Below are 27,670 nucleotides of genomic sequence, written 5' to 3'. Positions count from 1 at the left end.
TAGCACAGTGTCTGTACTACTTGAGGTTAATCATAGTAGCTATTATTGGTGTTACCCAAAGGCAAGAGCTGAGATTTGAATTCAGGTTCAACTGCTTGACTGCAAAGCCAGAGCTCCTTTCCCTGCATCAAACTGTCACATTTCAGCCCCTTTACCTGAAGTAAAAGCAAAGGAAGCAGTGTGGCAGCAGTGAGGAAAGTGACAGGCCTGTGAGTCAGTCCCATGTGGACTCCAGCTTCAGTTCTGCACTTACTTGCTGTATGATCTTGAGCAAGTCACATATCTTCCTCATGATAGACACAACAGAGCCAGTTTCAAATTCAGATCCCTCCACTCCAAAGCTTAAGCTCTTAACCACTACTACCCTAGAATAGGAAAAAGGATTAATATTGAAATTAGTGACTCTGTATTCAAATCCCAGCTCTGCCACATACTAGCTTCCCTACGCTATTAAGACAAATTACTTCGTCACCCTGAGCCTCAGTAACCTAATCTGTAAAACTGGGAAAGTGATAGACACCCTTCCCAAGGTTCTGAGAGAATCAAAGCACCCAGCACAATGTCTGGAAGCTGTTTATGGCAGAAAGATGTGTATTAATCTTGAATTTAGTTGAAGTGAATTCCATTCAAAGGGCCTGGAATCCTAATAATTTAGGCCAGAGTTTGAGTTTGAGGGGATCTTGGAAGTCACCACCTTCTGGTTCATTAACCAGCATATTCTCTTCACCTCTCACTCATTTCCTCTTTTGTCTCACCATCCACGACTGGGATTATAGCATGGATTCTTTCTTTCCCTCTCCCCTCCATGCTTCCTTCTGTTTGGGTTTTGGGGTTAAACAATATTAATAACTGTAATACTTTACCAGAATGCTCTACTATTTGATTGGTAACACTGATACTGATATGATACACCCCTGCTCCCAGTTCAGGAATCCCCTCCACTTTCTCCCTGACAAGTGGCCATCCCCCTTCCTCTGAAGCAGCTTTAGAACTCACCAGATACTGAGAGCCCTCCACTGCTGGATCAGTCCTATTGCTAGGGTGCACTATATAAAACTAAAGGAAATGGTTATAACTTGTCACCAAACTCAAAGTTTTCATACATTATTTGAAGCCAATGGGGCAGCAGTGAGGAAAGTGACAGGCCTACAGGTCAGTCCCATGTGGTCTCCAGGCTGTGTTATGCACTTGCTGTATGATTTTGCACAAGTCATATATCTTCTTCTGGTTTCTATTTCCCCATCTGAAACACTGTGTAAAATTTTATCTATTTTTTGTGGAAGGAGGAGGGGTATTGGTGTATTTCTTTTTGAAAACAAAGTTTTCCAGATCACTGATAAGGAAAGCAGAGAAAAGCACATCTGCTGTGGTGGAAATAAGAGAGAATGGCCTACATCTCGCTGGGTTTTCTCTTTGTCCCATGCAAGAACTCTCCAGGCAGCACAGCATGAAAATCACCTAGAGTGGACAACCTCACTGTGCTCAGTATGAGGAGATGGTGTCACAGGGAGGTGACTTACTCCTGGTTCATTGCATGAGCTAGCAGAAGACCCAGAGATGGGATGTACTCCCACTCCACTGCTCTATTTCTACTTTACATTTCCTCAGGCCACATTATCCATTCTGAACTTTTTTTTTTTTTTTTAGAGTTTTTCCTTTTGTTACATTTCTGGCTTAAAAACACCCCTCCTCATGTTTCTCTCCAATCTTCATTCATCATCGGGAAGCATCAGATCTTCCTGTACTTTTTGACATTCTTCAAAATATTCTTATAAATGGGGGCTTTTTTGCAAGGTGAGGAGAGTTAAGTAACATGGGTTTAACTTTGTGTGTGTGTGTGTGTGTGTGTGTGTGTAAGGAAGATTAGCCCTGAGCTAACATCCATTGGCAATCCTCCTCTTTTTTTTTTTATTTTGCTTGAGGAAGATTAGCCCTGAGCTAACATCTGTGCCAGTCTTCCTCTTATTTGTATGTGGGATGCCTCCACAGCATGGCTGATAAGTGGAGTAGGTCCATACTCAGGATCTGAGCCTGTGAACCCGGGCCACCAAAGTGGAGTGCGTCGAACTTTAACCGCTCCACCATGGGGCCAGCCCCCTGGATTTAACTTTTTGTTCTGAGATAATTATAGATTCTTATGGATTTGCAAAAATAGTACAGAGAGGTCTTGTGTACCTTTCATCCAGTTTCCTTCAAAGGCTGCATCTTTCATAACTATAGCACAGCATCAAAACCAGGAAATTTACATTGGTACAACATGTGTATATAGTTCTGTACCATGTTATCACATGTAACCACCACCACAATCAAGACACAGAACTATCTCATCAGCAAAAAGATCTCCCAGATGCAACCCCTTATGGTCACATTCACTCCTCTCTCCATCACCATGCTATTATATCACACATACATAACTTACCACAGTCTATTGATGTTGACACTTTCTAATTTCAGTGAAATGTAGAAATTCTGCCTCCTTTTAAGTCACTTTAGTTCTCCATGTATAGTATAATTGTGTTAAATATTTCCTCCACATACATTGAAAACAACATCAATGTTATAATGTTTGCTTCAACACCAAACATAATGTAGAAAACACAGAAAAAGGAAAGTTTACTGTATTTATCCACATTTTTACTTTGTTATTTCTTCCTTCCTGATATTTCAAGAGTCCTTCTCTTTGTCATTTCCTTTCTGTTTCAAAAACTTCCTTTTCCCATTGTTTTAGAGTAGGTCTGCTGGTGATAAATACTCTTACTTTTTCCTTCATCCAGAATGTTTTGATTTCCCCTTCATTCTTGAAGCATAGTTTTGCTGGATATAGGATTCTGGGTTGACAGTTCTTTTCTATCAGCATTTGAAAAACATTGTGCCACTTCCCTCTGGCCTCCATAGTTTCTGATGTGAAATCTGTTGTATTCGATATTTTTCCCCTGTATTTAAGATCTTTGTTATTTCCCCTCACTGCTTTCAAGATTCTTTCTTTGTCCTTCGTTTTCAGAATTTTGATTATGATGTTTCCTGGCATGGATTTCCCTCAGTTTTTCCTGTTTGGGGTTCACTCAGTCTCTCAAATCTGTAGGTTTATATCTTTTGCCAAATTTGAGAAGATTTCAGCCATTTCAAACACTTTTTTCAGTCCCACTTTCTTTCTCCTCTCCTTCTTGAATTCCAATGACATGAATGTTAGATTTATCATCACATAGATCCCTGAGGCTCTGTTCATTTTTCTTTTTAGTTAATTTTTTTTCTCCATTGTTCAAGTTGGCTAACTTCTAGTATTCCATTCTCATGTTCATTTGTTCTTTCCTCTGTTCCCTGCACCCTGCTATCGATCCCATCCTCAAGTGGGTGGTGGGAGTTCAGACTCCTCATGTGGTCTGACATCATGGAGAGGAGGGAGGGATTCATTACTGACTAAAAGGAATGAAATTCCCAGTTCCTCACTTTTCTCTGACACCACCTGATGGGGAAATTGGATCAATGATGGAAGCCTAGGCTCCTCATTCACCATTCGTTGGTGAGGGAGAAGATGGGGCTGTAGGTTTTTTCCAGTTTTTGGAAACTACTGTCTCAAAGTTTTCTGTCTTACTAGGTGGCCCCTTTCCTGGTCCTTTGTTTAGTGAGAACAGGCTTTTGAGAAGGCTTTGTTTTTGTCTTCACCCATTGGCATTTCCAGCTGGCCAGTTTCTCCAGCAACCATTCTGGCATATATGAGGCAACAATAAAACTCAGAGTACTCACCATGTATCATTTTTCAGGCCCTGAGTAACCCAACCCTCTTCTCTCTACCTGTTAGAGACTTGCTCCAAAGTGATGTCTATGGTTTTCAGCTACACTTAGTGAAAGAAATAGGGAGAAATGCATCTACTCCTTCTTGTCCCAGAACTAGAAGTCTTTAATGTCTCACCTTTTCTTTTTAATGCATATATACTTATTTTTGGAAATTTGATTTTGTAGCATTGCATTAACGCCAATATTCTTAAGATATAAAACTTAAATAAGAACAAAACAACTGCAAGGATCATTTTACAGCTCCTAAATTAGTCATTTTTTCCAACGCCAATTCTTAATGCTGTCCAGATTGCACTAAAATTGATAGAGTAACAGACCAAGAGAAGCATTTTAAATTGGTGCAACATATTTTGAGAGCATGCATAGCAGGAGCTTATAATCATTAACCCTGCAATCTGCCTCAGGAGCTAATTCTAAAAAATAATTTAACAAAACTAAATCCATACAATATTATCTACTTTAGAAAAAAATACAGAAAATCTCAATGCCCAGAAATAAGGATATGATACTGTAAATTGTGACACACATAAGAACAGTAAAAAATTCTCCAACTATGGTATAATGAACACTAGGAGAAAACATGACAAATTGCTTTGATATAATGTTAAATGAAAATCACAGAATACAAATGGGTATATACATTTGATAATAGCTGTGTAAAAATGTGCTCATGGAAAGAAAAACTAAAAAGGAAAATGTAAAAGTAAAAATAATTGTTATATTTAGTGGAGGGATAATGAATTAATTCATTTATTTAACAAATAACTTACTGAGTACCTACCATGTACCAGGCATACTTTAGGTGCTAGGGATACAAAAGTGAATTTAAAAAATGACAAAAATCCCTATTCTCATGGTGCTTACTTTCTAATAGATGAAGAGACAGCTAATAAAATAAATAATACATTATGGTTTGCTAGATGGTAATAAGTACTACACAGAAAAATAAAGCAGGAAAGGAGAATAGGTAAACAGGGGGCAAGGAGTTATAATTTAATTTTAAACATATGACTCATTTTACAAAATATTAATTCATGAATTTATAATTTTTCAAACAAAATATTATTTTTCTAACAATAAAGCCCTATTATTTCAGGAAAAAAATCATTAATTTCAAAATTTTAGATTTTTTTTTTTACAAGAGTAAGGGTAAAGATTATCATTACAATAAGAGTAATAGAGAGTATGGATTTATTGCTTATTTATATATAACTCTATCACTGCACTTAGTTCAAAAGAACAGTATAATTGTCCATTTACTTGCTGTCTATGCCATGGGTTTATATCTCTTTCCTCCATTATTGTAGTCAAACCTTTGAAAGGTCTGTCCATATTTACGGCCTCCATTTCTTCACACTTTCTCCATCAGCCAACTCACACGGCCTGGCTTGAACTTCCACCACATCACTAAAAGTGCACTCACCAAAGTCTCTAATCACCTCTGTGCCACTACAAACATTGGGCATTTTAAGATATTAATTATCTTTGACTCATTGACCTCTCAGTAGCAGTTGGCACCGTTAGTCACTCCCCCTTTTTAGAAAAGTTCTCTCTCCCTGGTTTCATAACACCGCACTTTCTTGGTTTTCTTCCTACTTCTCTGGTCAGTCCATGTCACCCTCTTTTGTGAGTTTCTCATCCTCTACTTGACCTTTAAATGGAGGGATTTCTCAGAACCATGTCCTGATCTTCTCTCTTCACTCCATGTGACCTCCCTGGGAATCATATCTGTGCCTAGTGTTCTGGTTATCATCTGTAGGCTTGACTCCTGAATCTGCACCTCCAGATTCCTCTCTTGAGTCTCTTAGCAAAATACTCTATTGCCTATTTGATGTCTCTGCTTGCATGTCTCTCAGGCACTTCTAACAAAATGTTTCCAAGGCCATCTCATCATCTCCCCTATCCAACAAAATCTACCAAAACTGTCTCTCCTCTTATGGTCCCTATCTTTAGCAATGGCACCACCATCGCTTCTGTTGCCCATGCCAGAAAACTCGGGAATCATCCAGGATTCCCCCTCTCCTTTATCATCCACATCTAGTCAGTCACTGTTAAGTTGATTCAATCTTCTGTTAACCCTCATATCCATGCACTTGTTTTCATGGCTACTATTGCCACCCTAATCAATCATCAGCTATAGCTTAAGGTATTACAAAAACCTCTAAACAATTGTCCTCCTCTCCAAGATATTCCCTATTCAGCAACAAGACTGTTCTTTCTAAAATGCCATTCGGATCATGTCCTACTCCTGGTTAATCCCTTCAATTTCTTTACACTGCCCTCAGAATCAAGTCCAACTCTTTAGCTTGGCTTCAAGGCTTACCTCAATTTCACTCCTACCTACCTCTCCAGTAGATTTCTCCTTAGAATTTCATGCTCCAATCACATTGGGCTTTGCTCATCAAAGATGTAATGTTCTCTCTCATCTCTTGACCTTCAGATATGTTCTATTACTTCACACATATCCCCACCTGCTATGATCTAACTGCTATTCATTTTTCAGCTCTCAGTATAAATAATATGCCTAAGGAAAGTCTCTCATCCTTGGAACAAATGAAGCCTTAAATGCTATATAGAGTGCTGAATAGTTTCCACAGCATGCTGAATTTCCCCTGTTTTAACAGTCATCACACTTAACTAGAGTTACATATTTAACGTCTAGCCCAGTAGACTATGCGCTCTATGAGAACAGTAATCACATCTCTCTTGTTTTGTTCTAATACCTTGCATAATTCTGGGTTCACTGTAACTTCTCAGTAAGCATTTATTGACAAGCAGAAGGAAGGAAGGGAGGGAGAAAAGAAAGGGAGGGAAAGAAAAGGGGATGGAAGGAAGGATCACCCAATCAGTCTTGGGTGAATCAGGGGAAAAGAAAAGAAATGATCATGAAATTTATTGAATTAATGAGACCTTTGAGACTTTAAAAAGTATTTACACATCCATTTTACATTTATTTCTTATAACAACTCTATGAGAAAGTATCATTATGCACTTTTTACAGTAAGGAAACCAAGGTTCATAAAAGAAGTGTTACAGCTCATCATGTTATAGCTTCCATTGGGAATCCTATTTCCTTACTTTTGTTTCTGTTTTATTTCCTTGAGATCTAGCTGAAATACCACCTGCCCCCAAACTGCTTCTTTTCTCCCTACAGTCCTAATAGTATCATTTTCTTCCTCTTCACTAATCCCACAGCAGACTTCATATACCTCCCTAATGGTTCTTAGCACCATACTCCTTATATTACACCTATTTATGTTTGTATTTCATTTAAACATCTAAAAAATAAAACTTTAAAGTATAATCCAGACCAGGTTCATATTTATCACCCCAGGACCTAGCACAAAGTTAGATGTTCAATAAAAATGTATTAAACGGAAGCCACCTCCAAGATTTAGTTCAATCTCCTCAATCTACTATAATAGACAAGTCAATTAGAGAAGTTATTTCACATCTACCAAAGGCCAAACAGCAGCATGCTACTTCCTGCCTCTCTGTGCCTCCTTCCTCCACCCTCTTCCTGCATGGAATACGAGAACAGTAAACTTGGGAGTCCTGAGGTCTCTCGCTAATGCCACCACTTACTAGTTGTGTAAATATCCTAGGCTTAGTTTCTGCATGAGTGAGAATATAGATATCAGTTTTTTGTAATGCCAGTCCCCAGCAGTGCCTAGCACATAGGAATTTCAGCCTTTGACAAAATTAAAAAATATTAATGAGTTATGATTGCAGGAACTTGATGCTACAGATTCCTAGCAACAAACAATCCTTAAAAAGTCTAAGGTGTCTAAAAAGTCTAACAGAATTAGAGTGAATTAAAATAGGCAGAAAACTTCTGAATCTTCCAGCTTCTCCATTTTGCTGCTAGGTATTCTGATTTTATCTCCTCAAGGCAAAACAGCCTTGAATGGCCATATATTTGCATAATGGCTTTTTTTTTGCTTCTTTTGCTCATTGCTTTCCACAACTAATTGATTGCCAGACCTATGCTAAGGCCTGAAGGCATCTTTGCTTGGAATCAGTTACAGCCCCCTACAACACATAAAGAAGAATGTTTATTTCACCTTGAAAAGGTGAAAAAAGTTTGTTTTCCCAATCTGGTATATATTTAAGCTGGGAAATTTAGGGTTTTTAATGTTTGTCATGAGGTAAGAATTTTTCAGTGCCTATTTGGAATATTAAAGGAGGCAAAGCCCCTAGACAAGAAAAGTATCAGCTACTTCTCCTTCTGTTATGTGGTCGCATTGGCATTGGGGAAACTGGAATTAGGAAGACAGTAGAAAACATATTCTAATATTGAGATCTAAAAGGTATTTGTTAAATTTGAGTCTGGCCATTGTCTAGAATCCAAAACGTGATGAACTTCTTAGGGTCAGTAAAATCTAATATTCCTAGAGCCAAACAGTCACATATACTTGTTTACGTTACTCTGGGAACATTTAGGAAAATGATTACTGGAAGATAGGTTCTAGTCCAGGTAACTGACACAAGGAATAGAAGAAAAGTCTAGGCAGAAATCACCAAAGGGGCAGAAAGACTCTTTAGAACAAATCAGTAGCAGGGAACGTAACAATTATGATCTACAGAGATCAGCTCATAAAATTCTGAAATGAAAGTTCCACTTGGGAATAGATCTTTTCTGTCATATTCATACTGTATCCTCAATATTTAGAATACTGCATGGCACATTAAGGTGCTAAATTGAATTCTATTAAGTAATCAAATATCTAAACGTCTGGGTTGAGGAAAGAGGACTAAGAAGGAATGTAAGCAGCTTTGCATCCAAGGTCTGGGGATGGTAAGATAAAAAAATAGGAGAGAGTAAACATATCAACAACTTGGTTTGCTCAGGTACCCTGTGCCTTACTGGCCTGATGAACTACAACAAACTCAGTTCTGAAACTTTAAACTCTTTCAGACCGTTAGAGAAGCCCAGTGACTGGATAATGGCTGCTGCTGAGAGCCTGCCAGCATTAGATAAGAGCACTAACTTAATTCTAAGGCATTATAATATAAATGCAAGGACTCATTAATTTTTCAAAATCTTGTCAAGAGTCCTGACAGAGAGGACCCAAATGAGAGTCCATGAGAAGCAAAACAAAACAAAATAATTAAGGCTTAAGGATTTTCAACAACACACACACAAACACACACAAAAGACTCCACAACTGAACACTGTGGAAAAAGGGGTGGTGATTATGGTTGCTGCATGAGATCCCAACACAGAGTCTGGCAAAAGAAGTACAATGTAATTCTGAAGGCCCTCATGAGCAGATCAACAGCAGCGTCTTTTTGTCGGCAATGTTTGAAGTACACATCTACACATGTGCCTATTAACAGAGAGCTGTGCTCTATTATCATCCAGTCGGGCTGAGTTCAGAGACTCAAAGTAAAGACCTACTCCTTACTCAGATCTCACTGTCAAAAGGAAATTGACAACGCAGCAAAGCAAAACATAGGTCCAGGAAGATATTTTTATCTTTTAATAAACAGTTTTCATTATCATCATCAAATGCCTACATTTTTACAAAACCGAGTTTCTCAGCCCAGCATTTATAGAAAATTGCCAGGGATCATTTGTAGATAAAAGCACAATTCAATATTTATGAATTGCTAGTTTTCTATAAATATAGACATTTAGAGATGATCTTCTCACTAGTCATTAAAATTTGAACAGGGATCAAAGCTAGAATAATATTAACAATTCCTTGCATTTGTACAGTGTTTTACATAATACTATTAATAATAGATGGCATTTATTGAGCACTTAGCATGTAAATTCTCATAAGAAATTCAGTTCAGTTCAATAAGCATTCACACCTACTGTGTGATCAATGAATAACACTTGGTTTCTGTCTTTAAAAACTCTCGTTTTGGTGCACTCAATCAATGTTTGGTGAATGAATAAATGAAGGGATGGATGAACAAATTAATTGGTGTAAATGGCAGTGTGGGATATAAAAATAACACAGGCTCGTCCCCCTACTACCCCTGGTCTTGAGAAAGTACTTCACCTCTCCTGGCCTCAATTTCTGCCTCTGTAATACAGGGATAATTAAAATCTCCCTTGCAAAAATGTGAGAATAGTAACAGCAAATGTAAAACATCTGACAAGGAATGGGCTCTTGGTGAGTGAGAATAGTTATCATCATCATCACCACTATTATTAAGCAATCCTATCCAATTCTCCTCATCCTCACTATAGCAATGGGACAAATAGAACTTTAACATCCACAAAAATACACAACATCTATACAAAAACGACACAAAAACTAAGCAAAGCAAGGGAAATCTACGGAACTGTCACTCCCAATGTCCTCCTAGGTTACTGCACAACATTTCTATGCTTAGGCTAGAAAAACACTCATAGAATCAACTTTAATTATGCTTGCAAAGATACCACGATAAAAGGCAAACAGGACAGGAAGTTTTCCAAATAACAGAATGTACCTTCCCTTATAATGGAATGTTGGTCACTCCAAATGTGAGACCATGTCCCCTAACCCAACATTCACAAAGAACAGTACCTAGAGCTCAGCGAGTGGCCATCCAGAAACTCATCTTATTCTTCTCAGCGCCAGTGAGGGTAAGCCCTAGCCATACAGCATACACTTGAGCCCTGAGTCAAATTCTCCAACCAAAAGGAGGTCCCATTCTGTGGGTCACTTACCATTTCGGTCTGCTGGTAGATTTCACCATAGGGGCCATCCCATCTCTATAAAGACTCTTGGTTTTGCTGAAGTTAACAATGTTGAAAATGACTCTCTGAAAAAGAATGAGGGAGAAGTTTGTCAGAAGACTATGCTATGTAGGTTGCCACTTCCTGATCATTAGGACTGGAAACAATAAGCAGGGTTAAAGGAATTCATATGGACTAGCTGCCAACAGCATAGTGAGGATAAACGGCGCCCACAGAAATTCAATGTGTTCGTGCCAGCTTAGTGTAGTGGTTAAAAGCACAGACTCCGGAACCTGGAAGCCTGAGTTTTAATCCGACTCTACATTCTCAAGCTGTGTGACCTTGTCAAGCTACTAAATTTTCTGTGCCTCAGTTTCCTCATCTGAAAAATGGGGATAATTATAGTACCTAGGGTTACTGATGATAATAAAATAAGTTAATATATGTACAGTGTTTGGAACCACACTTGGTATATAGTAAATGCTATGTAAAGTTTTAGCTATTATTAACTATACTCTCTTTAGGCTGACCTGGAATTTTCATGGAAATGGATAAATATTATCATTAGAGTGACAGTAGTGCATTTGAAATTCAACAAAACTAAAGACAATAACTAAGTGCAAAGTTGAAATTAAAAAATTTTGCAACTGGTCAGGACCCCTTTGGCTAGAACTGGCAGATGTATGTTCTTTTCTGCACCCTCTTTGTCCTCTGCTAGGGGCCAGGGGTACTGGGCTCAACCTTAATCTCAGCATCAACTTATAGGGGCATAGGTGCTTGGGTAAGTCCCTTCCCTCTCTGAGTCTCACCTTTAAAATGGGGGAGTGGGGTGTTCTAGATGACTATAGCCCTTCCAAGAGGGCAATATAGTTAAAAGAGACCAGGCCTTTGTTCTAGTAAACAATTTTGTCACAAGTGAGGAGGAGAGATTGGGAAAGAGAGAAGAATTGGGGTTAAAAGACCCTAAATAACCACTGAAATAGTCCAAAGGAGAGAGGATGAGGACCAGAGCAAAGGCAGCCAGAATAGTTGGAGAAAAGGGAAAGTTTTCAAGAGATTACCATAAGCCAACTTTTTTATCCAGAGGCAGTAAAAGAGAGGGAAGCATCAAAATTCGTGTATTATTTCATTCGACAAACATTTATTATGTGAGGTACTATATAATATCAAGTGCCAAGAATTTTATAAACTTAAAATTTAAAAAAAATATTCTCCTGTAACTATAAACAAAAAGGATACTAACATCTCCATTTTACAGATATGGGAACTGAGGCTCAGAGAGGTTAACTAACTTGTCCAAAGTCATGCAGTTAATAGATAGAGTTGATATTTGAATCCGTGGGATAAAAAAGATAAGTAAGATAAGATGTCCATGATCTCTAGCCTTGAATTACTCACTAAGGTGCCAAAAGTCCATAACTCTAACCAAGTCTATTTGCCAAAATAAAGGCAAAAATAAATATAACACTAATTTTTTCAAGCCTTTAAAATTTTCTTTTCTTAAAAAGAGAAAATCCAAACCATTTCTTCTGGCCACATATTTGGGACTACCATAAAATGTTTCGTTCTATGAAATAAACTCTTAGGAATAACTCACGTTTTCCTTTCTCTCAGAGACCCAGCCATTGACTCCATTTCCCGGCATTTCAGTTTCAGCCTTTCCTTCTGTCATTAAATTAAGTCATTAAGAATGACCAAGGCTATTCCATTATTAATAACTTGGACCTGCTCGTTGTGAGTTCAATTATTTCTCCCAGGGTCTTGGCTATTATCTGATTTAAGAAAATCAATATCAAGGGGACAAATGACCTTTGAACCTCACAGGGCTTAATCCGCCTTTTTTCTTTTGAGATTCCCAGTATCAGACCCATTTCCAATGAACCTGTAAGCCATACTGCACTTTTAGGATCTAGATCAATGCTAAATGCAGGGGAAAATCTAACACAGAAATAATGTGTATATGTGAAGCTAGAATAAAGAAATGAGAAAGTGGAATATTTATTGACTGTTAATATCCTAATATGTGGCAGGAAAATTTCCCAGGTGTTTTAAATATGCTATATTATTTAGCTTTTCCATCCATAAACAAAAGTTGTTTACTTTAGACCAATTTTATACATGGGGAAATTGAAGCTAATAAAGGCTAATTGGCTTGCCCCCTCCTCCCCCAAATCCCAGATCTATTAACTGGTAGAGCTGAGACTTAAATCTTTGGTGTTCTGACCATTAAGATCACACTTTTCTCTATAACACTACAGGCAAAAAGTACACTATATCTTACCATTCCCTATCCATGCATTATTTTTTAATGTTTTCCAGCCTTATTTATCAAGGCAGCATGTGGTTTGGAGAATCAAAGGTTTTTGGAAGTACACAATGCAGGAAATCTTGGCTTCACCTATTTAACACTTAATTATTAATTATTTACTCAAAATGCATCACAAGAAATAGCACCCAGGAGGTAATGGTAACAACAACTACAATAATAGTTAGCAACTTCTGAGCACTTTCTATGTACCAAATTTTTACACATTCTTCTTAATTTTTCATGCATCAAAGAAGAAATAATAATGGATATTAGAAAATATCTAGAATTGAAAAATTAATTCAGCACTACATATCAGAGCTTGTGGCATGCAGAAAAAGCAGTAAATAGAGAAGTTAAAATTTAGCCTCATGTGCATATATTAGAAAAGAAGCCTGAAAAAAACGTGCTAAGTACTCAACTTAAAATTCCCTCCACAAAATCCCAGAGACACAAAACACTGGAAGTGTTTGGTACATGTGAAGGTTGGGGTGTCAGGCAGGGCTTGGTCCAAAGTCCTTATAAAGAAAAATTAAGTACCCAAATTCTTTCCCTCACATTAAGCACTCAAGTGACTACTCTTTCTTCATCATGATGGGAGACTAGAGGGTCATTGCCCAGAGAGGTTGAAGTACAGAGACTCTGGATTCAAAATCCAGACTACTGGTAGTCAAGCTTATCTCTACAGTCAAGGGAATAGAGAATTCTTCTGTGGGAAAATCAACTTCCAATCAAAGATAAAAGATTTATTAATATAGATATAGGAGACTCCTCCAATGAGATGACTGGTTCTCCGTTGGCATGGTCCACACAAGCATTTAGAACCTCCACTTCAAATTTTAATGTCAATCTGTTAATGATGAAAAACATCCAATAGAAGCAGAGACTAAAGTAAGCAAACAAATATACAGGAGGAAGAAAAAGGACTCAGAAAAAACAGAGGCAATGTGCAATAGGTGCATTGAAAACTAATTTAGCAGAAAAAGAAGCAATTTATTAGTACAAGGCAAGAAGCACACAGGAGGTAGTTGTAGAAGAAAAAAATGTAATAATATATCACAAGACTCACCTGTATTAATATTTACCTATTCATAGTAAAGAGAGGCCTGAATATTAATTTAACCTAAAGAGTGTTAATAAGGGGGGCCGGCCCCATGGCCGAGTGGTTAAGTTCACCACTCCGCTTCAGGCGGCCCAGGGTTTTGCCAGTTCGAATCCTGGGTGCAGACACGGCACTGCTCATCAAGCCATGCTGAGGCGGCATCCCACATGCCACAACTAGAGGGACCCACAACTAAAAATACACAACTATGTACTGGGGGGTTTTGGGGAGAAAAAGGAAAAATAAAAATAAAATAAAATCTTTAAAAAAAAATGAGTGTTGGGGCTGGCCCCGTGGCCGAGTGGTTAAGTTTGCGCGCTCCGCTGCAGGCGTCCAAGTGTTTCATTGGTTCGAATCCTGGGTGTGGACATGGCACTGCTCATCAGACCACGCTGAGGCAGCGTCCCACATGCCACAACTAGAAGGACCCACAACGAAGAATATACAACTATGTACCGGGGGGCTTTGGGGAGAAAAAGGAAAAAAATGTAAAAATCTTTATTAAAAAAATGAGTGTTAAAAATATGAGAAGAGAGGTGTTTGTATTTTGTAGCAGAAATGGTAAAGAAGGAAATTATCATCTTCATAATACCAAGTTGATAAATACTATCTAAAACAAAAATGAATAAAGAATAGCAGTATAGAAATTTTATTTGGAGATTTAAAGTAATATCAGAGGAAATAATGAAAGGAAATATGAGCAACTGCCTCAAGAGCAGGGGCCAAATCCTACTGCTGCTTGTCCTTGTTTAAAAAAAGCCATGCTCATGCATTAGGTGTTGTCCACGGCTGCTTTTGGGACATAACAGCAGAGTTGAGTAGTTGTGATAGAGACCTGATGGCTCACAAAGCCTAAATCATTTCATACTTTGTTCTTTTTTTTTTTTCTCCCCAAAGCCCCTCAGTACATAGTTGCATATCCTAGTCGCAAGTCATTCTAGCTCCTCCTTGTGGGATGCCTCCACAGCATAGCTTTGATGAGCATATGTAGGTCTGCGCCCAGGATCCAAACCGGTGGACCCCAGGGCTGCTGGAGAGGAGTGTGCGAACTTAAGCACTCAGCCACGGGGCTGGCACTCTCCCCCCCCACTTTTTTTTTTCACTTTGTTCTTTATAGAAAAAGTTTGCTGATCCTTGCTTTAGGAAGCAGGAATCAAAAGTGGGGACATAGCAGAGGGCTGTTTTCTTTTTGGCCTTTATAGTGTTATTTTACTTTTTAAATTATGTACATGTATTTATTTTCATAAAAATTATGTACACCTGCAATTTCCACAATGTTATAAATCAATGCAGCCTCAATAAAATAAAAAAAAAATAAGTGAAATTAAAAAAAGGAAAAAGATAGAAAGCTACCCAACTCATTCTATGAGGCTATTATAAACTTAAGGCAAAAACAGGTAAGGACAACTGGAGAATGGAAAATTACAGCCCTGTGTCAGTTATAAACATTGATTGAAAAATTTTAAATAAAATATTACCAATTCAGATCCAGCAATAAATTTACACACACACTCATACATATAGCATATCAATACAGAGTAAGACGTATCCTAGGAATGGAAGGTGATTCAACACCAAAAAGAGCTATAAAGTAAGTCATCACATTAGCAAATTAAGTGAGAAATACTAAATTATCAACAACTAGATATAATAAAAAAATCTGATAAAATACAAGACCCATTCAAAAATTTTTTTAAAATCTTTGCAAGCTAGAAATAGAAGAGAAGTTCCTTTATCTTCTGAACATTATCTATCAAAAATTTAGAGGAATTATACTTAATCATGAAATGTAAGAAACACTCCTTTGAAAGTCAGGGAAAAACAAGGATGCCACTATTGCTGTTTCTATTCAATATCATACTGAAAGTTCTAGTGTAATAAAATAAAGGTAGTAAAAAGTATAAAGATCAAAAAAGTGTAAAATTCATTATTTACAGATGATATGATTATCTACATGCAAAATAAAAGAGAAACTAAAGAAAACTTTTAAAATACATAGAAAGTCCAAGAAGGTTAGTGGATTCAAGAATGACACACAGATGTCAACAATGGACCTATAAAACAATGTACTTATAATTAAGAAAATTATAGAAATAAAATATAGGAATAAAAAAGAGAACATAGGGGTCGGCCCTGTGGCTGAGTGGTTAAGTTCACGTGCTCCGCTTCCGTGGCCCAGGGTTTTGGCGGTTCGGATCCTGGGCGCAGACATGGCGCCGCTTATGAGGCCATGCTGGGGCTGCGTCCCACATGCCACAACTAGAAGGACCCACAACTAAAATATACAGCTATGTACTGCGGGCTTTGGGGAGAAAAAGGAAAAATAAAATCTTAAAAAAAAAAAGGGAACACAACTATAAGCACTAAAAATATTTTTTAAAATATTATAATAAAAAGATATGCAATGAATTTGAAAAATTATTTTAAAAAAGCAAATTCTTAGAAAAACAAAAAGTGCCTTACAAAACTGAGTAATTCTACTAAATTTATAAAGATAATTTAACGTATCATTATAAAGTTTCCCACAAAGAAAATGCCAGGCCCAGACAGCTTCCTTAGTAAAGCCTCCCAAACACTTAAGGAAGACAAAATATACACAAATTATTCTATGTAACTGAAAGTGAGGGAATATTTTCCAACCTGTTTTATGGGACCAACATAACCTTGATAATGAAATCTTAAAAGGATATTGCGAGAAAATATCTTTCCCAAACATCTAAACCAAAAATTAAATTTAGTAGGAAGGAGGTAAATAAATAATTTACCTACGAACGCAAGGTTGTTTTAAAATTCCGAGATTACTCATTATAATATACCACATTTACAGATTAAAGTAGCTTATCTCAAAAGGTGAAGAAGAAGCATTTGATAAAATGTAACCTCTTTAATGATAATCAACTCTTAGCAAACTGAGGCTAGAAAAGATCATAATGTGATAAGTGATATCTATCTGAAGAAGAAACAACAACAGCAACATCATGCTCAATCATGAAAACTTTAAAGCATTTCCATTGAATTTTGGAACAAGAAGAGAAAGCCTGGAATTGCTGTTGCCACTCCTATTCAGCCTTGCACTGGAGGTCCCAGTCAACGCAGGGAGGCAATAAAAATAAATAAAAAGAAAACAGTTGGAAAGGAAGAAATAAAACCTTTATTATATACATAGCCAACGTTATTATGTATGTAAAACACCCCAAATTAATTTACAAACATCTAGAATTCATTGATACAGTCAAGATTAAAAAATCAATTGTATATCTATATACTAGCAATAAAAATTAGAAAATATATTTTAAAAGTGACACAAATTATGATAGTGTCAAAAATATAAAATACCTATAAATGTAACAAGAAGTACAAGGCCTCTACACAGAAAACTATAAAACATTATTGAAACGAATCAAAGAGGTTTAAATAAATGGAGGAATATATCATTCACAGTTGAAGATTCATTACTGGAATCAATGTAATGCACTAAAACCCCAGCAAGTGTGTGTGTAAGTGTGTGTGTAAGAATTGATAAGCTGATTATAAGATTTATATGTGAATGCAAGAGCAAAAAATAACAAAGACAATCTTAACAGATAACAAGACTTACTATAATGTTATAGTAATTTTCTGGCTTACATTGCTACAGATCAATAGATAGACCAATGGATCAGAACAGACAGCCTAGGAACAGACTCAACATATATTAGAAATAACATTGCAGATCCGACTGAAAAGTTGAACTATCAATGAATGGTGTTGGGCCAATGGGTCACCTATATGGAAAAAACATCAAGTTAGAACCCTACCTAACACCAAAAAACAAAAATAAATTCCAAATGGATTAAGGAATAAAATGTACAAATTGAAACACAGCAGATTATTTTATAGATTCAGGGTTATGTAAGAATTTTTTAAACGAAGCACCCGAAGCATAATCCACGAAAAAAACATAGATATATTTGACTGCTTTAGTTATTATATCAAAATATACCAAAAACATATGAAAAGACAAGCCAATAATTGAAGAAGATATGTATAATCTTTATAACGGAAAAGGATTAGTACACAAACCTATAAAGAACTCCTATAAGTCAAAATATAAACAACAAGAATCCAATAGAAAACAGACCATGGATATAATCAAACAAGTTACAGAAGAAGTAGTGAAAAATCTATAAATATATGAAAAGTTTATCACCCACTAGTAATTAAGGAAACATAAATCCAGAAAATAATGAAATACATTTCTTACCCATCAGAATAGAAAAAAAAATAGCAAATCTAAAAATATCAGATGTGGTAATTACATAGGAAACTGATTTTTTTGAACATCGCTGGTGAGCATGTAAAATAGGAGCCTCTTTGAAGGGAACTTAACAATAAAGACAAAAACACTTACAACCTGTTATCCAGCAATTCCACTTCTATGTGTTCTCCTAAGACAAATTTCACACACTGCATCAGGAGACATATAGAACGATGCTCACTGTAGCACTGTTTGTTTGTAATGGCAAAACAAACTAAAATCACTTAACAGAATGAGAATAGATAAATTGTGGTTCATTAATACAATAGACTACTATTCAGCATTTAAAGCGAATGAACTAGAATGACATTTATAAACACAGATAACCCCCCAGAATTATGTTTAATGAAAAGGCAAGCATTATAACAGAAAACAATGGTATATTTTAAAGTGATACATACATGAACATTCTCTTTTATACAAAAGTGTAAAATCATACATGGGAATAATACTCATTAACTTCAGGACTGTGGTTACTTCTGGGAGAAAGAAGGAAGGAGAGAGAGGTTTAGCTGTACCTATAATGTTATATTTATCAAAATCAATAAAAGAAACCAAAATCTACAGGATGACAAAGTGTTAACATCTCCTTCATCTTAGTGGTGGATCCTTGAGTTGTTTTCATATTATCTTATGTATATTTGAAAAATTTCCCTAATTAAAATTTTAAGATTTAAATACCTTTAATTCATTAGGAATTTTAGTATAAAATATGAAGAAACAGTATAGCATTTTTTTTCAAATGGTTATCAAGTTGTTCCAACCTCTTACTGAATAAGTCATATCTTTCCTTTCTAATTTCAAAAGCTACTTTTTTTTCATATAATAAATTTTTATATGCTTGCGTTTCTTTCTGGACTTCCATTTCTGTTTCACTTATCTGTGTTTTTATTCCAGTGAACAGTCAGCCATTGTTACGATAATTGTAGTCTTAGGATATGTTGCAATTTACATAAGGGCAAATCTCTAGTATATGCTCTCCTTTTACTGTTTTATATGGCTCCACATCCAGCAACATTTTTTGTCTTTTACTGGTTATTTTCTTTCATGACTCATTTTGTTTATATTTCCTTACAATTTTTTAAAAAAATTGATCATATTTCACAATTCCTTGAAATCTTTATTTTTCCTTTTTTTTTTAGTAATTTGAAAATTGTCTATCCTAGTTTTAGTCTACTAATGGTTATATTTAAATTCAAAAATAAATTTGATTCCTTAAGTTAGGCATGAGTAGTTTTCATATCAGTGATGTCAGTAACTCCTTTTGAGACAACCACTTGTTACTAACCTATTCTGATAATGAAGAGAGGTATACAACACAATGGGAGAAAGCTGCTTGGAGTATGTCTGGTTACACGTTCCAGTCATGGGCCACCATGTAGTCAGGTTAGTGTGAGTTGGGGAAGGACTGCACAGGAGTTTAGGGTGAATGTCCCTTGGTGTCACAACGTAGCAAAGGTTACATACAAAATGTGGCACTGAGCTAGGGATAAAATCTAGGTCTCTATTTTTTCAACCAATCAGCTACTTTCCTTCAGAGCCATATTTCATGTATTTATATTGCCTCCTCTGAGCCCAACCTGATTCCCAGCATTGTGGAAAGAAATGTTAGAGTTCCAAGCCTACTTCTCCCTGTGTTACTCTGACCATGTATTATTATCTTTCTGAGCCTTGTTTGCCTCACCTATAAAGAGGAAAATCATACCTATTTGGTGGAGTTGCTGTTAGGATTAAATACAACTGCCAAGACAATGGGGTCAGGAAACAATAAAAGAGTACACACATGTGTATACGTACATGCTCATGTGTATATATATGGATATATACATATACATGTGTGCACACATATACATGTATATGTGTACGTGTGAGATCAAGTTAAGCCTCCTGCCCATGAAGAAGCAATGAATTGCCACCCATGTTCCTAAAAGAACGCCAGGAAATCCTGGACCTGCTATATCAAAGGCATGAAGACTGCCATACAGATAATCACCATGTGAAAAATGATTCCTTATCCTCTTCTAACCTTATCCTATAAGCTGATGTTGAGGAGTCACAGGGAACCAACAAAGTTTGTTAATCAGCTGCACCTGTGTCTTGTTAAGTGGAAATTGTCAAAATCTTCACACAGATACTGCAGTCTGATAGAGATAATAAAGAAATGGCTTACAGATGGCACACTAGAAGATTCTTCTCCCTCACTGAAGGCTTGTGAGAAGACAGCCAAAAGAGATAGAAGGGGAATGGAGCAAAACATTCTCATCACGCAAAGTCTAGCATATCAAACAAGGGCATAAGCAACATGACAGAAGAAAAATAAGATCTTTCAGGGAACTCTTTCTTCTCCCTATAGCTCAGAATACATATCCACCAGCATACAGACAAAAAAATGCCTCTCTTTTCCTCAATCTGACAGCATTTCCTACAGACAGGTTTGTTCTCAATTTCATTCGTTCTTGCATTCAAGATAATCATTTCATTTAATAAACAGTTACAGCACTTCTAGTCTGCCTTGTCCTGGGATCATAGAAATGAATAAGACCCTTTGCTCTTAGAGGAACTAAATATGTAAACACACACAAAATACTGAGGTAACACCTGCAGCCAGCCTAGTGAGAGGAAAGCTGCATCTTTACTGATGAATAAGGACTGGCCAGGCAGGAGTGAAAGTGTGGAAGACCTTCTAGTCAGGGGGAGCAACAAGAACAAAGGTTGAGTGGTTTGTGGAATTAGAAGCTGTTTCCTGTGGCTAGAGCAAAGAATTCTGGAGTTGGGTGGGGTAAGAGATGAAACTGTGGCATTAAAAGCCACAGTGAACTATGTGAGGCACGTTAAGGAGTTTTAATGTTTACTGAGAGCAACATGAAGAGGCTATTGAAGCATTTTAAGTGTAGGTGTGAAAGGTTCAGACCTATGTTTTGGGAAGAGCACCCCAAAACTGATTTCCTGTTTTCCTCCCAGGGTGATGGAAAGGTCAAGGTGAACAAACAGATTGCCAACTGCCTGGATGGCTGCAATCCTAGGCCAACCTACGATGTGCTGAGAGTAAATCTCTACATTTACCCACTCCATGTTTCCCTTGCCCAGAGGTGCTACCGAGTTAATAGGACAGGGAGGGCAACAGATGTATACATGTTTGATTTATTAAACGAGCTGCTCATCAGGCACAGGGGAGGAGGCCACAGGTTCTTGTCAGTGCCTCTGAAATTCTCAAACCAGAGTGTGTAAGTTTCCATCCTTATACAAAACCAAAAATCTCTCCTTTTTTTGTTCATCCAGTACCTCTCTTAAGGTGAACTTATTACCCCCTAGGCGATCCCACAGTGTTACCCACTTCTGATCTCTATTAGGTTTGTACTCTACTCGCTTGTATTATCATTTTATTATAATATGGCAAATGATGTCAATTCCTAGGTTATCTTGTTTAATGTCGGCACAACCTTTCCTTGATGAGATACCCAATGCCTATTTTCTTACAAATGTATTCAAATCATATATGGCAGACTGATTGCAAAATTTTTCACAATTCTTTCCACTCTGTGTCTACATTCTTCATACTATGATTTTGCTGCTCCTCCCATGAAAAGGTGAGTCTCTTGAATCTGGGCTGACGTTGTGATTGGCTTTGGCCAATAGGAATTGGTGGAAGTGACAGTGTACCAGTTCTGAGCCAAGACCTCAAGAAGCCTTGTGTAGTTGCATGTTCTTTCTTCAAATCCTACCACCAACATTTGATCAAATCCAGGATAGGCTGATAGAGGATAAGAGACCATACTGAAGAGAGCCCAGTTGTTCCAGCCAAAGCCATCCTAGACCAGGCTACAGCCAGCTGACTTGCAAACGTATGAGAGAACCTAGTAAAACTTACAAGATTATCTACACGACCCAGAGCTGATCATCAATACAGAAGAACCACCCAGCTGGGCCATGGACTCATGAGCATTAACAAATGCTTATTCTTTTAAGCCACTGAATTTTGGGGTGCTTTGTAATTTAGCAATAGCCAAATGATACACTATGTAATGCTCAGTTTCTGTATGCAAAAAAAAAAAAAAAAAAACAGAAAAGAGAGCAAAAGAAAGAAAGGGAAAATTAAAAATAAGGGAAAGAAATCACTTATATGTAGAATCTAAAAAAGCTGAACTCATAGAAACCAGAGACTAGAATGATGGTTACCAGGGGCTGGGGGATGGGAAAAAAGGAGAGATGGTCAGAGTACGAACTTCCAGCTTTAAGATTAGTAAATTCTGGGGATCTCATGTAGAGCATGGTGATTATAGTGATACTATATTATATACTTGAAAGTTGCTGAAAGAGTAAATCTTAAATATTCTCACCACAAAATAGCAATGGCAATTATATGACTTGATGGAGGTGTCAGCTAATGCTATGGTGGTAATCATTTTGCAATATATAAGTGTATCAAATCAACACCTTGTACATGTTAAACTTACACAATGTTATATGTCAATTATATCTCAATAAATCTAGAGCGTATTTTTTTTTTGGTGAGGAAGATTGGCCCTGAGCTAACATCTGTTGCCAATCTTCTTCTTTTGTTTGAGGAAGATTATCCCTGAGTTAACACCTGTGCCAATCTTTCCCTATTTTGTATGTGGGACACTGCCACAGCATGGCTTGATGAACGGTGTGCAGGTCTGTGCCAGGATCTGAACCTGTGAATCCCGGGCTGCTGAAGTAGAGTGCATGAACTTAACCACTACACCACCAGGCTGGCCCCTTGAGAAAAATTTGAAAAGAAGAAAAAGTAAATAAAAGAAAAAGGGAGAAAAAAGTAATTTACCTCACATTGTAGTTCATAGCCATACTACATGTATTAAACTGACTTTTTTTCCCTTACTATCTTTGTAATGTTTTTGATACATCTATTCTTCCTTAAATATTAATTCCACTTATTTTTAAAATACTATTATTTAAACTTGGTCAACTAATAGATGTTTTGATCAATTTTTCTCTAGATTTTTACTGTCCAAATTCAGGTGGTGGGGAAAAGATCAGTTCCTGCCCTTAAGAAGTCTGCAGTTTGGCTAAGGTTCACGGGAGGTCATGTGGATATGTTCTAAAGCAATGCCAATTTCTTTCTCTTGACTTACCTGTAAAATGAGATTATAGTATTAGGAGGCAGAAACCTGAGTTTGAATCTTGCATCCACCACTCACTGTCTGTAAACTTTAGTGTGTTTTATTTTACCTCAGTTTACCCATCCATAAAACCAGAATAATAATACTTTATCTCTAAAGGCTTAATCTTCAGCTAAATAGCTAACACAAATACTCTTTTGAGGGTTCTTTCAGCTCCAAGATAGAGGTTTCTACAATTCTATTTTCTTTTTTTTTAAAGACTGGCACCTGAGCTAACATCTGTTGCCAATCTTCTTTTTTATTTTTTCCTTCTTCTTCCTCCCAAAGCTCCCCAGTACATAGTTGTATATTCTAGTTGCAGGTCCTTCTGGTTGTGCTGTGTGGGACACCATCTCAGCATGGCCTGATGAGCAGTGCCATGTCCATGCCCAGGATCCAAACCTATGAAACCCTAGGCTGCCAAAGTGGAATGAGTGAACTTAACCACTCGGCCACAGGGCCGGCCCCTATTGTTCTATTTTTATTAAGTACTTACAGGGAACTTCATCTGCAAAATCTCATGTAATAATCACAATAATTGTGAAGAAGGTCTTAATATTCCTATTTTACAGATGAGGAAACTGAAGTTCTCAGAAATTAAGTAATTTGCCCAAAGGTACAGTGCTAAGACTGGTAGAATCAGGATCCAGAATCAGGTTTATTTGACTCAAAAGCTGGAGCTCTACACAATAAAACATAGTATGCCCCTCTTCTCAGTACTGGACAATCTAACGCTAAACAAAGAAGTAGCAAACTCCTATCCTCCCATTTAGAATCATGTTGCAAATTAAAAGGCAATACTAGAAAGATCCATGCTTTCAATTTGTCTCTGAAGACAGACTTTTTTATAAAAAGCTCCTGATGGATAGCAAACTGTAGAGCAGTGATTCTAAGAGAGAGAGAGAGAGCAGCACTTGCTTAGAAGGGGCCTTTCCTGTTCCCAAAGCACCTGGGAATTATGGGACAACTGTTCTACAGCATAGCTTCATGGCGCTGCTTTCCAGGGCAGAGACCAAGTCAATAACTGTTATCAGACAGGAGCTTGAAGTTGTTTGCCAGTAGGAGGAAGCCGTTATACTAAGCCAAGCAAACTCTCTCATCCAGTTCTCCTGAGGCCAATGACAGCGGCTTGCGAGCTACTGATAAGATAGAGGTCTAGGTTCAGTCTCCAGCCAATACCAGGGCTAAACCATGTTCTGTTTCATGGTTGGGGTCAGGGCTAGAACCAACATAAGAGTTCGGTCTGGAGGCATAGTTAAGATTCAGTCTATCTGAGAAAGCGATCAGTCAATTTAGAGAACAATCCAATAAACAAATCAAAAGATTTTATAATTGCAACATGAGTTAAATGTGTTTTGAAAAGTTGATGCAATATTATCCTAATTGTATTTGCAACATTGCCCTGCTATGTTTAGCTGACACATTTTTCATCATTCACACAAAGCTCAGGTTGAGCTTCTACAAACTTCAAATTATTAGAATCCACATTTATGGAGCTTCACTTTATATCAGTTTTGGAAACCCGAGAATTGGAAGAGATCAATTTTAAATGGAAAAAGTGGGAGTATCTCGTGGATTGCAAACAGCAGATAAAATGTTTCTTTATTAAAGGCGGCTCTCTCCAATGAATTTCAGAGAACACTAAGATCTCCCCTTTGTTTAAAGACAATCACGGTTTTCTGAGTTGTTCACTAGGGCTTTACCTTGGGAATGAATTTTTCATGACTGATTGATTGAAAAGACAATGCCAACAGAGAATAATACAAGCATAGGGACCTGTCTTACAAGGTAGAGTTAAATTACTCCAAGGGTTAGAATGACAAACCCAGGTGCTGCCTTCAACTCGGAAGTAAATTGACAATTACAAATCTGTTGAAAAATGAGAAAAATCAATTAGGAAAAGGTTGACTTGTACTAAAAAGTAGTGTTTGCTTTATTGAACACCATTCAGTGGATTTTGGAAAGACACAGAGACAGCACTATGGGAAAATGCCTATCTTTGGGTGGGGAATGGGAAGAGGCAGAGGGCGAGGAAAGTTAAACTGGGAGAGAGGAGATCCGCCTTCTCTTCCTGGTTTATGTCACTGACTTGCTACTCGACCTTAGGAAGATTACTTCCCATCTCTGATCCTCTATTTTCCCATTTCTAAAATAGAGATAACTGAAGAGTTTGGACAAAGTAATACAATTAAGTCAAGTCAAGAGTGAAAAGGGAGACTCTAGATTCTATATATATTTGTATGATTAATTCCCGTATTCTTCAAGAAACATTTATTGAACTCTGCTTATGTGCCTCAAACTATTTTATGTGCCGGGGATACATAGATAAACAAGACATACATAGTTGCTGCCTGCAGGTAGTTCACATTTTAGTGGGGGAGACAAACAACACACAAGTAAATAAATAAATGTATAATGCAGTATCAGGTAGTAATAAAAACTATGAAGAAAAATAAAATAACAAATGGTCAGGGGACAGAGTGGAAGATGATCTATGATCTGTCTGGCTTAAAATTATCATTATTCTACATATAACTTGTTGAACTCCTACTAAGTTCCAGAGAAATAATTAGGTACTTTTACATTGCATGTTATTTCTAATCCTTAAAAAAAACTCTTACAGGCAAATATTATTTTTCATTTTACATATTATGAAAAGTAATATGAAGAAAACTAAAAGATCAAGAAACTTTCTGATTGGTCACCCTTCAGAGATGGGATAAGCTATCTCACACAAAATTTGGTTCAGGTGTGGAGAATGATGATGTCATACATTCATGAAAAGGGTATGAAAGGTTTATAACTTACATAATGAGGATTTCTGGCAAGAGTAGACTCCCAAACTGGTCTGAAAATGGCTAGAGAGAGCAGGAAAGGAGGCTTGCTTGCAGTTTCATGTTGGTTAGGGACTAGGGCCAGGGTGAGGATTCTCACATGCACAAACCAGGGCTTGAGTGGTTTGAACCTCCTGCCAGTGCGAAAAGAGGGAGCATCGTGCTTTCTTATCAGCTTGCCTAGATGTAGGGCAGAAGGGAAAGGAAAGGTAGGTCTTAAAAGATGTTAGCAGTCAGATGTCAAAAATGGAATTAGAGGGGCCAGCCCAGTGGCACGGCGGTTAAATTCGCACGTTCTGCTTCAGCGGCCCAGGGTTCGCTGGTTCAGATCCCAGGCGTGGACCTATGCACTGCTTGTCAAACCATGCTGTGGTAGGAGTCCCACATATAAAGTAGAGCAAGATGGGCACAGATGTTAGCTCAGGGCCAGTCTTCCTCAGCAAAAAGAGGAGGATTGGCAGCAGATGTTAGCTCAAGGCTAATCTGCCTCAAAAGAAAAAAAAAACATTCTTAAAAAAAATGGAATTAGAGTGTTTAATATACTTTCTAAAGATATAGCTTACATAGCAGAGACAGCATGAATGAAACTCAGGTCTGGTTTTGCCTAGCTCCAAAGTCCATGTTTTCTATTTTACACTATGGTAACTAACTCAAATGGAAAGAACATTGGTATGGTACCATGCAAAAGGTACTATGGTAAGATGGTGAGTATCTGGACTGACCCTACTACATAAAACAACTTTAAATGCTCTTAAAACTTTGGGAGAACTAACAAAATATCAAGCAATTATGAGGCCAAAATTTAAGTGATTTCTAGATCCAACAGAGAGCATTTGCTGAATCTGATGAATCTGAGCTTGGCAAAATAGAGATTGGTTTTCAGGGCTGCCAAGGCAGTTGGAAATTAAAGAAACCATAGAAAAGTGCGACCAAAATTCTGTGTGCAATTTCCCTTCAAGTCATTTGCAAAATTCTAAGCTGTTCATATACAGGATGAAATACTAATAAACCAAGTAAAAAGCAGCATCAAGGAAATTAAACTGCTAAGTGGAGATTTCAACAGTCTCACAGTATTGCAGAAAAAGAGTTTGGAGCTCAGGGCCCAAGTTGGAAAACCTTGCAAGATACTGCATACTGTTTGGTATACCAGAAGGGCTATGCCCTTGCAGTAAGGGCAAGTCAAACACACTCCTGAATTTGTATACCTGAAATTCAGCCTTAACTGGATAAAGATGATCTTTCCAAAAGCTATCTGCTTGCCAGAAGAAAATTAAATCCTCTCAGGGGAAAATAATATCAATAAAAGCATCTACATCTTTCAAACACAATATCCAGATTTACCAGACATGTCAAGAAATAGGAGCAAATGAATGAGAAAAAAAGAAAGAAACCTGACCCACAGATTATCCAAATATTTCAGGTATCAACAGGGACTTTATAATAATTATAACTAATATTTTTGAGAAAATAGAGAAAAGACAAAAATTTACCAGAGAATTGGAATATAAAGATACAAG

At 37.1% G+C, this 27,670-nt stretch overlaps 1 protein-coding gene across 4 annotated transcripts in view; it reads right to left on the bottom strand.

Annotated features, from left to right (window-relative positions):
* The window catches only part of AGBL4 (AGBL carboxypeptidase 4), a 1,241,053-nt gene that overhangs the window by 689,262 nt on the left and 524,121 nt on the right, over positions 1-27,670 (bottom strand). For all 4 annotated transcript variants that reach the window (XM_046660687.1, XM_046660683.1, XM_046660686.1 and 1 more), the window contains exon 4: positions 10,466-10,560. In XM_046660687.1, the coding sequence (XP_046516643.1) occupies positions 10,466-10,560 (95 nt within the window). The remainder of the gene's footprint in view (positions 1-10,465; positions 10,561-27,670) is intronic.

The sequence above is a fragment of the Equus quagga genome, chromosome 5 (genome assembly GCF_021613505.1).
Source record: "Equus quagga isolate Etosha38 chromosome 5, UCLA_HA_Equagga_1.0, whole genome shotgun sequence".
In the NCBI taxonomy this organism is placed as follows: Eukaryota; Metazoa; Chordata; class Mammalia; order Perissodactyla; family Equidae; genus Equus; species Equus quagga.
This window is presented reverse-complemented; position numbering and strand designations above follow the sequence as displayed.